This window comes from Cydia pomonella, chromosome 9, assembly GCF_033807575.1.
Source record: "Cydia pomonella isolate Wapato2018A chromosome 9, ilCydPomo1, whole genome shotgun sequence".
Taxonomy (NCBI): domain Eukaryota; kingdom Metazoa; phylum Arthropoda; class Insecta; order Lepidoptera; family Tortricidae; genus Cydia; species Cydia pomonella.
The window spans coordinates 8,455,248-8,470,590 of NC_084711.1; the positions used below are offsets into that span (position 1 = coordinate 8,455,248).

The 15,343-nt window shown below is 36.6% G+C and overlaps 1 protein-coding gene across 4 annotated transcripts; it reads right to left on the reverse strand.

Annotated features, from left to right (window-relative positions):
• Positions 1–430: 430 nt before the first annotated feature.
• Positions 431–15,115, reverse strand: LOC133521258 (obg-like ATPase 1). 4 transcript variants are annotated; one of them, XM_061856122.1, is made up of 11 exons: positions 14,939–15,115; positions 14,160–14,341; positions 7,206–7,266; positions 6,668–6,795; positions 5,403–5,578; positions 4,953–5,030; positions 4,723–4,820; positions 3,817–3,957; positions 2,138–2,234; positions 1,625–1,772; positions 431–701 (listed from the first exon to the last, which is right to left on the reverse strand). In XM_061856122.1, the coding sequence occupies exons 2-11, from the start codon at positions 14,338–14,340 to the stop codon at positions 616–618; spliced, it is 1,194 nt and encodes a 397-aa protein (XP_061712106.1). In that variant the 5' UTR covers position 14,341; positions 14,939–15,115; the 3' UTR covers positions 431–615. The 4 variants fall into 4 exon arrangements, with proteins under 4 accessions (XP_061712106.1, XP_061712105.1, XP_061712103.1 ...); XM_061856121.1 differs by lacking the exons at positions 14,160–14,341; positions 14,939–15,115 and adding an exon at positions 13,190–13,496; XM_061856119.1 differs by lacking the exons at positions 431–701; positions 1,625–1,772; positions 2,138–2,234; ... (6 more) ...; positions 14,160–14,341; positions 14,939–15,115 and adding exons at positions 7,385–12,836; positions 13,038–14,148.
• Positions 15,116–15,343: the final 228 nt, after the last annotated feature.

Here is a 15,343-nt window from a genome sequence, read left to right on the forward strand (position 1 = left end):
GCTTTTAGAAATATGTGTTCATTTTGTTAAATATAAATATGTACCGGGCATCGGCTAAAGGTTGTGGCACCATCGCTCGAAAGGATCCGCCATACTTTTGGCCTTTGATCTATTAGATGGCGGCACTTTTTGATATTTAACATATAGCAATGAAATAATAAGGATCAAAGTCAAATGGTGTTCTAAAAGTTTTAATCACGTGTCAAAAGATGGCAGCAAATTTACTGTGGCTACAAAGTTTTCTTTAACAATTCACCACTGTTTCAAATTTTCTTTGCTCCCATTTCCTTGAGTTCCATAATGTGATCAGCCTTATAAAAAAAATCAATGTAATCTAAAACTGTAAATAACGCAATAAATTTCTTTAAAATTTAATTCCACAGCCATGGCCCATGATTACAAACAGCTAAATAAATAAAAGCTCGCTAAATTACAAACTTCAACAAGCTTTATTACTTTACATTACATAGACGATCAATATAAATATGGATTCACTTATTGAAAACTTATTTTGTAAATAAAAAAATGTTAAAATGTTTAGGCGACGTGCAATAGAGAATAGAGAACCAAGTTCAAGTACAGGAAATGTACTAACAGAAGTAAGACCTTGTCGCGTCATTTCTTCTTGGCGTCCTTCAGGCCCGCGCCGGCGTTGAACTTGAAGAAGATGATGTCGCCGTCCTCCACCACGTAGTTCCGGCCTGCAAACAAGGAAACAAGGCTATAGCCGCGAACCACTTCGTAAGTTCATATATTTCGCTCTCTCTCTCATTCAAATATGCAAAAGCGATACAGAAACAAATACACATTTTCGCGGTAGCCCCCAGACTACATACTCGTACTTATGACCACTGTTAGTTGTTACTTAATGTTGCACTGCAACACTACTGTCGACTGCGATATTATTGCCGATTGCAGTACTTCCGCAAATTCCAAAAATTTGGGCAGCAACATCGATATCGCAACATGATTTTGCAGCAGTAATGCAGACAGCTGTTTGGTCGTGCTGCAATACAGCTGCAGTCGAATGCATTATTACTTCAGGAAATTTCAAAATCTGTTAAACTAGTACGTTAAACATAACATAATAATAGGTAATGGTACTCGCTTCGGACGGTGCCAACCCTAGCGGTAGCCACGCCCACACCTTCCGAAAGAGTTCGGTCCAATCAGCAACGTTTAGGCACGTTCGGTATACCAAAACAGGGGTTTTGTTATACAGTGAACCTTCTGTACGTAGTACTATTATTTATTCTGTGACCAAACATTTAAATGGTCAGTTCTATAATTTATCGTGGTCGGGCACGGTAACGACACGATTTATTTTCAGGAAACAGCAGGGGACCAAAATGTATGCAGTCGTTTTTATACCATCGCGAATGGTAACGGTAAATAGTAGAAGATATCGTCGATGCCATGATGAGAAAGAGTTTCTTGTGGTCGATGCGAATATAGCCCGCATTTTGTACTAGATTTAAATTACCTTGTTGTCCGTATTTGCCGGCAGACTTGCAGGCCACTTACTATGGGTGGCCCTGACGAATCCTTGAACTAACTGCTTGTATTTAACCCGCAGTTAGTGATGTTTTGGACTTTATGCACTACGACAGTAGATTCAAATTACCTTGTTGTCGGTATTTGCCAGCTGACTTGCAGGCCGCTTCCGAGCCTTCCTCCTTGAAGTCCTTATAGTGCATCACTTCGGCCATGATGAATCCTTTTTCGAAGTCAGTGTGAATGCGACCCGCGGCCTGTGGCGCCTTTGTGCCTTTCTGCAATCAAACAAAATGGGTACAGATAATAACTGCCACTGTAGATGTTTTACTGACATGTGAAACAGCCCTCAAAATCTACCCGCAGAATATTTTTTTGAATTTGAAACACCTAAATTATGATGTTAAGAGTAATTTGCAGTTTACACCCATAAGTAAACAATCGTAAGTGTAAATTTTACGACTTCCTTGGGTTGGTATAAGGATGAAGCAAGGGGACTATATATGGAACACATGATCCAGCATTTTATTTTTTGATAGGTTTTGTGCCTACCCTATTAATAAATGGACTAAGTATATAAACTGGGAAATTTATCCCCATATACAGTTAAAGAACTAAAGTTGTCGGTACACTGTTGACTTACTTGTATGATCCAAGCCTTGACCTCGTCGGCGCCGGCGGTGAAGAAGTACTCCAGCTGCAGAGCTTTGTAGCCTGCCACGATGATTTTATCCAATGCACTGAAAGAATGAAACACTATATGAGCAGGCTAAGAATATTGTTGTACAAAGTCTCTAATAAAAGAAACAACCGATTTACTTTTGAGGCAGATATCAAGTGTCGATACGCCTATTTCCTGAGTTGTGACACAAAACAAATAGGTACAGAAGTCAATCACATGTATGTTGTACTTCACTTTTCATACCTACGCTCGGCGGTCGCTCTAGGGTTGTCGACTATGGCTTATCCACAAAAAACTATCGTGGTAGTGGCACTCGTATCTAGTTGTTTAATTTCTTGTTGAGAATAAAACGGGAAGAATGGAAATATAAATTAATAATAAATAAAATATTTTAATTTTAATGTCATTGTTATTTTACTAATTTGTCACAGAAAATATCTTACGACGATTTCGACATTGGCGAAATGCACGATTATAATATTTTTAAGCGTAATTAATTCGAATTCTTATGTATCCTACAAAACAAAACAATAAACCTGCCTACTATACATAAAGTTTGCAGAACAGCAACATACTTTTGTCCATTTTCACTATCGAAAATCCTAATAACTTCTAAACGGATTACCCTAGTTACACAATTTTCATTCTCCTATCCGTTTTAGACCTAAACCAATCAAATAGCACTAAAACCAACACAATATCTACACAAACAAAAAAACATGTTTTCAAACTTACGTAAGGTGCCATGACCTTAAAAAAAATTGTAACTTCGTTTATACTGATTAAAAATAGGAAAATATTATATAAAACGATCTTGGATATATGCTTCGGGGGCCGGGGCGGGGCGCTTACCTACCTACCTAACTGTTCCGTGTAACGTTAAAACGAACCATCGAAATACAAGCAGATACCTACTAACCTCTCTGAAACTCTGAATAATGTTGAATTTAAACAACCGTCCACTAAACAGATATAATAATTTTTTTATTGCACCATTGTTGCATAAAAAATTTCACAGTCGCGTCTCAAGCGGATGGCACTCGCGGTCGCACTAGTCTCAACCAGTCCGAGACATCGTGTCGGTGAGCAGTGTCTATGTGTGCGTTGCTCGAGCGCACTTTGTATGTAGATTGATTTCTGTACCTATTTGTTTTGTGGTTGTGACCTAACAATGACAATGCCATACAGGAGGCAAACGAGCAGACGGATCACCTGATGGTAAGCGATTACCGCCGCCCATGGACACATGCAACACCATAGGGGTTGTAAGTGCGTTGCCGGCCTTTAAGATAGGAGTACGCTCTTTTCTTGAAGGTTTGAAGGTCGTATCGGTCCGGAAATACCGCAGGCGACAGTTCTTTCCACAATTTAGCTGTGCGAGGCAGGAAGTTTCTGGAGAAACGCACAGTTGAGGACTGCCAACCATTTAAGTATTGAGGATGGAAATGTTGTCGCGTAGGGCAATGGCGAAAAGAAGCGGCAGGGATTAATCCGAACAATTCCTTAAGTTTGTTTGTTAGATCAACTAGGTACGATGATTTTTCATTGCCAGGTGCCATATTACAGTCAGGGTGGTGAAACAGGAGCCAGTTCTGGCTATCATTGTATTTAGAGTTATCAATAATAGCTTGTCAATATACCTGGTAATGCCGTGTTCCTTGAGGAAGGCTTGCCTCTCGGCGGGCTCCATGTCCATGAGCTTGGTCTCCAGCACGCCGGAGAAGGGGATGAGCGGCGCGCCCGGGTCGTTCTTGTCGATCCATTCCTTCAGTTTGGGTAACCTACAAAATTATATTGTAATAATAATAAACATTAATAAATCTTGTTTGTTAAATATTTCATTATTGATATCGCTTTTATCGATGATTGTACTTTTCTTTCAACAGGCAACTAGTACTCGTGGAGACAATTCCAACAAACCAAAACCTATGGCCACTTCCTGTCTCCATCATCAGATCCGCTAGATAGTACAGTCAGGGTCAAATACTTTATAGCAACCAAAGTTGCCAAATAGTTCGATACACCATATATTTAGTATGGTGTACCGAACTATTTGGCCACTTTGACTGCTACACAGTATTTGACGATGAGTGTACCATAACATTGCATTGTCACCCAACTTACATGTGTGTAATGTTTCAGCTCAACTGAATAATGGGAAGCGTGTCTAATTTAGCTTGCAAGATTTCCCGTACAAACATACATACATACATTGCAAGTTAAATAAAAGCTTGTTTGTTATATCCTATTCATGGTGGCGGCCTTAATGAGCCGAACGTTACATTATTTCATTACATACTTCATCGGATTCCTTTCATTTAGCCTCCATCATTGTAATGCTGAATTTCAGCTCAATCGAACATCTCAATTCTGCCTGCTGCTAAGTAGGTACATAATAAACATTGTGGGGTGTGTTATGCGATTCATTCAAATTTAAATTTAAGGAAAATCCGAAATTCAAAAACTGAAGGCAATGTTAATGTTAAAAGAACGTTAATCTTATTTACGAAAAATGCATATTTTCTGGCAACTAGAAATCGACTTACCATTTATTCTTCTTTCTAATGTAATCCTTCTCAGACAAATTGACCAGATAAAGCGCTGGTTTTGATGTGATAAACAAATATTTGTTTAGTATTTCTATCTGTAAACATAAAATAACCAAATTAATAATAAAAAATGTATGACTGACATGTCGATTGTGGTTCTGTCTAATGACTTGTAGAATTGTCTCATTTGTATTTTGCAATAGATAAATGAAAATGAATATACTTACATCAGCTGCACTCCAGTCTCCGAATCGTATATGTTTCTTTTCATCAACTAAAACAGCCTTTATTCTTAACAGGGCGTCCTACAATAAAAATGTATTATAAATTATACGAGGTTTGATGTTCATACAGACTTGCATTCGGTATCTGCAATCTAAATAGTGTTGCGTTTCAGGCTACACAATGTGCAATCAAATGATACAGTGAGGGAAAACCAGATACTGTAACAGAATAGTTCTCGTAGTCGCCGCCGCGGCTTGCATTACACTCGGAGTAGCTCATGAGCTGCTCCTCCTCCTTGAGGTGCAGCTCCTCACCGATGGTTTTCAAGTTGTATGGACTACTCACCTTCAATGTAAAACCGTCGTTAGCAAAACTACATTAGGCGGCGTTTTGGTTGTCGTGTTCTTCGCGCATTCATTAAAAACAAAGGAAAAAGCTAAATAAATACGTACATATTCAGGCTTCAGTTTCTTGTCACCGCCACGGCACACGGTGCGCTCTAACTTCTCGAGCGAGCTCATGAGCTGCTCCTCGTCCTTGAGGCGCAGCTCTTCGCCGATGGTCTCCAAGTCGCGTACGGGGTTGACCTCGCCATCGACGTGGATCACGTCCTCGTCATCGAAAGCGCCTGAAATTCGAAAAGCGACTCCAATTTTAATATTTTGAAGTAACTGACGAAAAATGGGTACTACACATACACTCTCCAGAAGAAGTCTTAATGAAAAATTTCATTTTTAAAACACTTGTTTATTGCCGATTGTACCAAGCTCGATAGTATCAAATACAGATCAATATGGCTGTTATGAGTAGGACAAAATCGACTTGTAAGATTTTATTACATTGATAACAGTTATAAATGAAGTTTTCCTACTCCTCTACTGTTATCTGTCATTTATGCATTCATTAACACGAATATAATAACATACATAAAAGATTTCAAGAAAAGTCTATATTGTCTATTCCTCATAAAAGCTCTTGTGCTTTTATAAGCTATAATGTTACTGCGATTAATGGCTACCAACCTAACAAAACCAAAACGAATACAGTTTTAAACTAAGTGCATTGATGCCAACTTACAAAATATTCATTTGGTTGCATAGTAAAAATAATTACGTCATAAGTCAGAAACACGCATGTGACACCCGTAATATAGCAACACCCATAGACTACGAAGACCGCTTAGCGTTGCTTGTTAGTCTCCGTAGGCTACGGTGGCCAAAATTGAGAAAAAACTGTCCAAAAAATTAATGTAGCAAGTAGCAAGTACCAGGGCCTCATGAGTTACGAGGAGGTGTCGCCGACCGGCCGGCCGCGGCCCGGGGCGGGCCGGGCGCGGAACAAGGTATGCTCGCGCGTCTTGGCTATATACTTTTGCTGTAATTTGTTTACCTAAATTAAGATTTATTTTTGTTGACTCGTAGGAAAAATATTGTATGCAACGTTGTATAAGTAGGTCAAAAAATTCTCGTGGCGTATTCCTTTACAATGTTCGCCTACGCCTTCGGCTCCGGCTCACATTGTAACTCACGCCACTCGCCTTTTTTGACCCTTCTTATACAACTGATGCATAAAATACTATAATATAAGTGTGTTAATTAAATTGTATTAGTCATTTCGTTGTTTTATAGTCTGTAGTTGCCTGGTGTTTGCAAAAATGGTTTTTAACCTCATGCCATTGAAAAGGAAACAAGGCAATTCTAATGAGTAAAAAACGTACGGCAAAGATTAAAAATAGCGTCGCACGCCTTGATGTGGGACAGGAAAGCGTTGCCCAGTCCCTGGCCCTCCGCCGCGCCCTTCACAAGACCCGCGATGTCCACCACGTTCAGGAACGCGGGCACTTTGCTGGAAACAAATACGAATTATAGGACAATGGTACACAAATCGACTCGATCGTAGGCAAGTGTTATCGGTAGGTACTTAGACGACGATATGTAAGATGTATATAAAATCTTAAAAACATAAAAAGCATCAATGACTTAAGTACAATATTTGTGCCCATCACATAAATTAATGCCAATACAGCTTAATTCACGAGTACTAGCTAAGCTATGCAAGTCATTGAATGAAAGCAGATTTAATTATACCGCGGTTAGTCTTTATGTTCGTTAAATTAATTACGTCGAAAAATGTAATGTATTTGTTATAGACAGCAAAAATATAACGGGCGGATGAAGCGAATGTAATACCTATAGGCATTTTCAACCTAAAGGCCAAACAGAAATGGGCAAGGTGAATGATCATCATAAACTCACCTTAATGGTTTGTGATACTCGCAGAGGAAGTCATATCGCTCGTCCGGAACCGGTACCCTGCCTGCAGAAAGAAAATAAATGGTCAGGCATCTCCATAATTCAACAGAAATATACCATCAGTTAAAAATACGTACCAGTGATGAGATTGTTTACAAATGTGCAGAAAGAAAACCACGGAATATTAAGATTATCTTTAAATATTAGGTTACCCACAAAATAACAAAAACAATATAATTAAATAGATTTTCTTTAACATTAAACGAAAAAACCATTTCAACTTCAACTTGGGTAACTAGCATGTCACCTGTAGCAAAAAAATAATTGTTTAGTTAAATATCAAGGTATAAACTATGAAAAGGTGAACACATATAGTATATACAGTTCAATTTAGGACGAATCATAAGCGATAAGAGACTGGAACGCATCCCCAAGACTGTCACCGGAAGCTAGAGACCTTAACTCAGATTTAGACACCTTCCTCTTCGAAGGATGGTGACATATAGGATATTTGGAAAACGGATTATCCATGGCTCTCAAGCGTAAGCCGACGTTTATCATTAATTTGCACCTAGCTTCAAATACTTCAAGAGCTCTCAAATACTTTGGCAGGAAACTCTTATCTGTATATATGTTATGCGTTTTTAGATAAAGCGCTATATAGAGCAGACCCGAAAGCTTTATATCCAAGCCTGGGTACTTCGGTCTCAGCACATTTACTGAACAACAAGCTTCGGTAATCATGTCCCCTACAGTTTGTTCTAAGTAACCAATGTGCGGTAAGTTCTTAAGAGACAGCTTTGGAAACATTTTTGCATCTTTAAAAACAACTACATTATAATACAACTGAGGTTTAGCCAAAAATATTTTTAGGCAATGGGCAGAACAAAACAGATAAGTATGTCCGTGGTAGTTAGCTGCAAACTTACTACTCCCTCTTTGTATCTTTTGTGCTGGTAAGTTTTCGGCATAGGATACGATACAAATGCCATTTTCGTAAACAAGTGAAGGATTGATTCTTTTGACAACTGCCGGGATTTCTGGAATTTCTATCATTCTATGAGCTAGGTAATGGTCTGGATTATTAAGAACCAATCTCAAATGCTCTTCACAAACCCAATAATATATGTATTTATACTGCAGTACACCTTTTTTATCAACAGGGAATTCGTTGTGTTTCAAAGTATTATTGGAAAGACAAACGGGACACAGGTTTTTGAAACAAGACATTTTTTGTTTGAATGCTTCGTTCGAAACACACATAACGCCAGCAGGTACAACATCTGAGTGAACTTTGTGCAAGTAATGACAAATCTCTAGAGCTGTTGACTGAATTCTGAGGATGGCATCTTTTAAACACTGCCATCTGGATTCATTCCCGTTTAAGAGATAAATATTTTGAATGTCTTCCTTCACAAAATCCCTTAAACTTAAACAGTTTTTAGCCCAGCTTATAAACCTGTTTTCAATAAAAGATCGTGAATACGGCGGTTTATACTTTATGATATCTAAATATATCTCATTATGTGAATTATCTAGGATCGTCATTTTGTCACTAGAAAGATCGAATATTATGAGAGGATAAAGCCCGATACTTAACAATCCCATTGCTTCAGCAACACTGTCAGGAAAGCCATCAAAGACACAACCATTTGTAACTGTCCGGTGATCTGTAGCAACAATCTGAACAGCTTTGATAATGAGGCCTGTTTCAATACATTTTCCTTCTCTTAATTGCATTAGCATTTGTTCCGCTAATTCGGTCCAGTGCATATTATCTAATACATGTCGAATAGCTTTACCTTTAGAAATACAGATCAATCCATATTTTTTTGCCAATTTCATTGCTAATTCACTTTTTCCACACTTTGGCGGTCCAATTATGCTGTATCTTAAAGGGTATTGAATAAAATTAGTTATGTTATTGTTTACAATATATTTCAGTGGATTAAGCCTGAACTTCTTCAAATTTGTTTTACCACTGATGAAATAAATGTAAGAACGATGGGCAACAGTGTAAGCCGAACCTTTAGTCTTCATTACTTTGTATGGATTAATTATGGTGTAAGGATTTTCAAAAATATGTACGGGACACATTCGATTAAACCTGCTAATAAAATAGAAACCTTCTAACAGAAGGCTTTCTGCTACGTCTGGATCAAGTATAAATGTTTGCTCCAAAAAGGATTCGGATCTATTTCTTATGGTTTTAAGTTGAGCTGAAACTTTTCGCAGGGTTTTATTTAATGACTTGGTATTATCGATAGAAACTATCTTAATTTTTTGTTCTTCCGCAGGGTCTCTAAGACTTTCAATGTTTCCGTCGTCAATCTCATAAATGCTGTCTATTCTGGCTTCGATTCTATCTCGAGCGTCGCTTGCATTTTCCCAAGTGCTTATATCGACTGGCTCTGGAAACTCTTCAACTATCTCGTTATAGTACTTCATCAAGTCAGATTCCTGTGTATCAACTTCTATTTTATTGCTTTCTGTTGAGGGTGGTTTAACAGGTTCATCTTCTACTACAGCAGCGTTTAAAATATCATCTAAAATTAATTTACAAACGACTTTCTGTGTTACAAAGGACAACCATTCACTTTTTTCTTTGTCAAATTTCATTTTAGCTAAATGTTTAGCTTCAGTCATTTGAGCTTTCCACGTTTTGTACATGTTAGGCGCTGTCCTTGCTTGTACATCGTCTGAACTAGTACTTACATCAATTATAAGATCTGGAATGCAGTAGCAAGCTACCATATCCTCAACATCAGATGCCATTCGTGGAAACCCATCTAGCACAATACCTGTAGAGCAAAATGGTTTTTGAAACCATATTCTCTTTAATAATTTTTGCAACAATATGGACAGAAGTGGAGTTCCTTGCTCAAAATAATTATTTAGCATGCGCCTAAGCTCAGATTCATTTGCCATTAGATCAGCTTCGAGGTTTTCTAAGTTTTCTTCGCCCATTTGTATTTCCACAGCATTTTCTTCTTCAGTTGACGTATCAGTGAAGCTGTTTTCATACTTGCGACCAATTTTCTTAAAATGTCGCGGTATTAAATAGTCATTCACAAGTTCAACAAAATCGACATGAATTAAACCAAGTTCTTTGGCTATGTATTTTGCTATCGTAGTCTTCCCACTGCCAATACGTCCCATTACGCAAATTCTCAAACAAGGAATTAGTTTGAATGGCTTGGAGTATGACTGATATTTAGTAACATCTTTTGAAAATATTTCATTTAAACAATTTTCATTCGAGAACAGATGGAGTTTGTTGTTGTATTTGATAGAGTATTCAGGTTTTCCTTCCCATAATACGCCATGATCATAATAGGCAATTGGGCAATATACATTCGTTTCACATAAAAAATAAGGCAAATTAAATGTACTAGTATCTTTTGGTTGATCGTCGTCTTCATCGAGATTTTCTATTTCCTCTGGTTCGCCAGGAATACACGGCAAATAATAACATTGACGTAACTTTAATAACACTTCTTCTGTGATAGAAACATCAGTTTTATTCTCGAGCTCTACCACGACGTGGCATTTGTTAGATTCTTCTATTTTAGATTGAATTTCAGTCCAGTTTTCTCGGAATTTTTCAATTGCTTCAGTAAATGCAGTTATTTCAGCAGTTGAGTCTGAAACCTCAATAGCATTTTCTGGTCTATCATTAAAAATATCATCCAAAACTTGGGCCTGGTGATCATGAACAATAAATTTTACAACTGAATGTGGTGACGGGAGATGTTTTTCTTTTAGTTTAGTGTTAATTAATGGATCATCAGCTAAAATAAATCTCTCTTGGTAATGTTTAACGCTATTTTCAATAATTTTATATTCTTTCATGAGGTCTGCCTCTATTTCTCTATTTTCTATTAAAGCTATAGTGTAATCAGGCATGAAGCCGGAATCGATTAAAAATCCCCAATATTCTGGATCTGAAGGAAAATCATCAATGACCCATTTTCCATATTGTTTCTCATTACATGTTCTTTCAGCAACTTCCTTATCAATATTATCCAAAATCTTGCATAATTCAGTCACTAACTCCTCAGGAGTAGGTTCAAGGTCTTTTTGAAGTTCATTTGCTACAATGTAAGCGCTAATTGCTTCTGTTACATCAGCATCACCCATGACCGGTAATAATGGTTTTTCTGTTGGGGTAATCAAGTGATCAGGCCCATTTCTCATCAAAGTGTCTTTATCAGCAATTGCTCGTTTAATGTCGTCCACATCATTGACGAATGGAAGGGTCAACAATTCGTTCCGATATTTCTGAAATGTGCTTAAGAAAACCAGGTCTAGAGGGGAATTTTCTTCCTCTTCTACACTTTCCTGTGCACAGGAGCACTTTGCATGCGCTAAGTATTTAACTAGTAAAGGGAGGTATTTTTTGAGATTCTTCATTGTTGAGTCATACCAAGCATTTAAATCTTTCACTCTTTCAAATTCAGTAGTTTGCCACAATGCAAATCTCGCGTCCTCTATTGTTGCAATTATTTCGGAAAAAATATTTCTTTTTGTGCTTATTTCTTTCTTTATCTTTTCTTCTTCATAGAATTTGTTGAAGTTGATGTATTGTGCGTCAAATAGCCACTCAAGACATTTACAGATCATTGTTTTCCCTGCACTTTTAGTACCAACAACAATAGCTCTACATGTTGGCTCTAAATATGCTAATTTCAGAAAAGGCCGAGGGTTTCTGCAAAACTGTATCATAGACGGTAATGTAGACATAAGATACACGTGTTTCAGGAAAGTAACAGCAAATTTTGGGTGTCCTCTTTTTGATATTCTTTTTTTGAGTTCCACAGGACATCTATTGTACCAAAGAGATGCATATCTATTGAAACTAATATTATTACTGCGCATGACAGCCAATTCTTCCACAGTTTGCCAGAATTCCTCCAAATCATCAGAAGGATCTTCAAGATACATAGGTTCAGGGACACAAACTGGTTTTATATACAAGAAGAGAAGCCGTTCTGAAATTTGTTGCATCATTTGATAAACCTGAATACAACCATCTAGTTTAATGATAGTTGCAGGTTCAAATTGTTTGAGTTGGCATTCCATAAATGTAAGGAGATGTTTCCTGAAGTTACACATTTGTTCAACAGAGTTCTCCTTGAAATTCATTGGTTGTCTACAATAATACTTAGAATTAACAATGTGATTTTCTTGTTGGTTAGAATGGTCTTCATTAATATAACATTTAATGGGCCATCTCAAGTCTGCTTCAATTCTACTAGAGATAGATTTATAAACAGTACATGCATTTCCATAATTCAAATAAGTGTTTTGTTTTTTGGATATAGCATCTGCATCTGAGCTTGTGATATAGATTACAACATCTGGTTTTACAGGTAACTTCATAATCTGCTTAAACTGTTCTAGCAATGCAACTTTTTTAGAGGTCATGTATGGTTTTTTACATGAGATCATTCCAGAACATGGTTCTAATAAAAATTTTGGTAATTCAACTGGAGGTTCTTCTTCTTCTTCTACATTTTCATCTTCTGGTTCCTGTTCTTCTTCAGCCTCCTCCTCTCTGGTGTCTTGTTCCGCTTCCGCTTGACTTCCGAGAGAAGTGCCTGTTTCATCATCTTTCTTCTGTCTTTTCTTTTTCTTTAAATTGAGGATAACATTGTATAGAAAATCATCAGCTTCTAATAATGAATCTTCATCATGTAAACTACCAAATAGGTATTTCTCATTCCAACTCGTAGTCACTAGCGGTAGTCCTGACATTACATAACCCCTGTGTTGGACGGCTGGTGATTTCATTTTTTCTTTAATGATTGGAAAAACTGTATCATACTTGCATACCTTATTATGTCTCATGTTAAAGTCCATACATTTTCCAGTTGAGGTCTTCTGTTCTGTTTCATCTACTATTACATTTCTAGGGCACAAGTGAATGCAATTGAGTTTTTTAGATATAGATTCACCCAGTGTGTATGCCCCAACTCCAGGCTTACCAAGAATGAGATAGCAAGTAGGCTTCGAGCTTAGGAAGAGCTCTTGAGCATCAATATCAGTCCAGGCATTATTACATTTCGTCTTTTCCGGAAGAGGAGCATCAGTGTTATTTAATCCAACTATGGCAGCACCAAGAGGTGGAATTTTCGTGCCATGGGAGTAACTTGAACTGTTTTTATTTACTAAATCGATGCAGCCTCTAAAATTAACACTTTTATCAATATTAACATCTTTTACACCAGATTTATCATCTACATCTAAATTATTTTTAAATGTTTCAAATCTTATCATTGTAATATAAATAATGTTTAGTATAAATATTTGAAGTGACTTTCATTTGACAGCTGACTCAATCATTTTTTTTAATTGCTTTTACAACCAGTCAGATCTCAAAAACTCAAATTAAGTATGCAACCTGTTTTTTAATAATTGTCAAGAGATTTAAGACCTAGAGTCTATGCGGAAATCTATCTCTTTCCAAACAGACTCTAATCACTTATACTCAAGTTAAATATATCTATACATATAAGCTTGAAGGATTTAGCAACTGAAGACGCCATGTCTATAATTTTCTGTACAAAAGTCTGCCAATATTTGCAGTGGAGGGGCATGTTAAATGTATGGCTATTTGTATGTAACATACAAATAGCGATGTACCATACAATACATATGAGCATTAGCAGAGGTTTTTGACAGAGGAGTAAGCTCTTAAAGGAGACTTTGGTTGTTAAATCCTCCAATTAATAATCTCAAATTATTCTACTCTCCTCTCTTTATTAATAATACAAACAATCTTAAATTTATACATTTACTTAGTTCTATTTTGTTATTTCTTGCTTTGTGCTCTTAAGAAACATTGTATTCCAGAATAGATTAGATTACAAATGATAGATTCCAAACTTGAAATAAGCAAAAGAGTTTGTATTTCTAAGAGTTAAATAGAAAATAACAATAAAATTGGATACTTATTTTCATTAGGATCAATAGTACAGAAGGGGAAGTTCTCCGCAGCTGCCTGGCTTTTGGTCAGGACATTGAAGAATGTAGACTTGCCCACATTGGGTACTCCCACAATACCCACTTTCAAATTGGTACCCACTCTACCAATCAGAGGTTTCTTTTCAGGTTCTTCAACTTTTTTAGGTGGCATCCTGGAATCAAAATAATAAATATAGGTATTTAATTTTCTTTACATGTAACAACTAAGAATATTAAAGCTTACCTACTACCGTAACACAGACCATGTTAAAAAGTAAGGCCAAATCACAACTATATCTAAGGGGCTATACCATAATGTATATTTATGATGGAATGGCCTAGTTTTCATGGGTTTACTAAGGTTGCTTGAAACATACCTTCAAGACTTTATTACTCTTAAGATAAATATTGATTGAAAAAATAACTTTTTAGAGTGACATCTCAAACTTAGCATTTTAGCCAGTAATAAGTAAGGATAGTGGGACAAAATGTGGTTAATAATTTATAACGACCTTAAATGACACGTTCCTAAAAACTTTATTTTGCTTTAGTGGGAGCATACGTTGCGGTCATAAGGACTCGTATTCCTAACCAAGCATAGACTGATATTAGCTTTACATAAAGTTATAGAACTTGCAAGTTTATCTTACAATGCGTAATAGTTAGTTTAAAACCTTCAATTCAAATAATATTTAAAAATCAGGTGGATTTTTGATAATTTATCTCTGTCGGCTAACCTCTAACATAACATAAATACTAAAAGAACTCACCTCGTGGATCGTTTAAATAACACCAAACGCTAAAATAATTCACTTAAAATAAATCCCACTAAAGTTTCAGACGGAAATTAATATTTTTAAAGAGATAACCATACGGATTTGATGGCAAAACGCCGTATCTTCGACGTATGGAAATGGTTTGGAAGGACTAGAAATGTGTCAAATGTCAAAATTTGTTTTTAAAACTTTGTCTATAGCAGAGGTGAACATACTGCCAAAAATTTCATTTGATTGGATCTCTCATTTTAAAATGTTACCCAATAAATATAGTCTGTTAAGCCGTTTCCGTCTTTAGAAAAATGCGGCAAATTTAATAAATGTAGATGCAAAATGTATCGCCCCATAGAAAATTTGAAATTCGGGCCTTTTTCTACTGAAAGGCTCTCTAATTTCAAC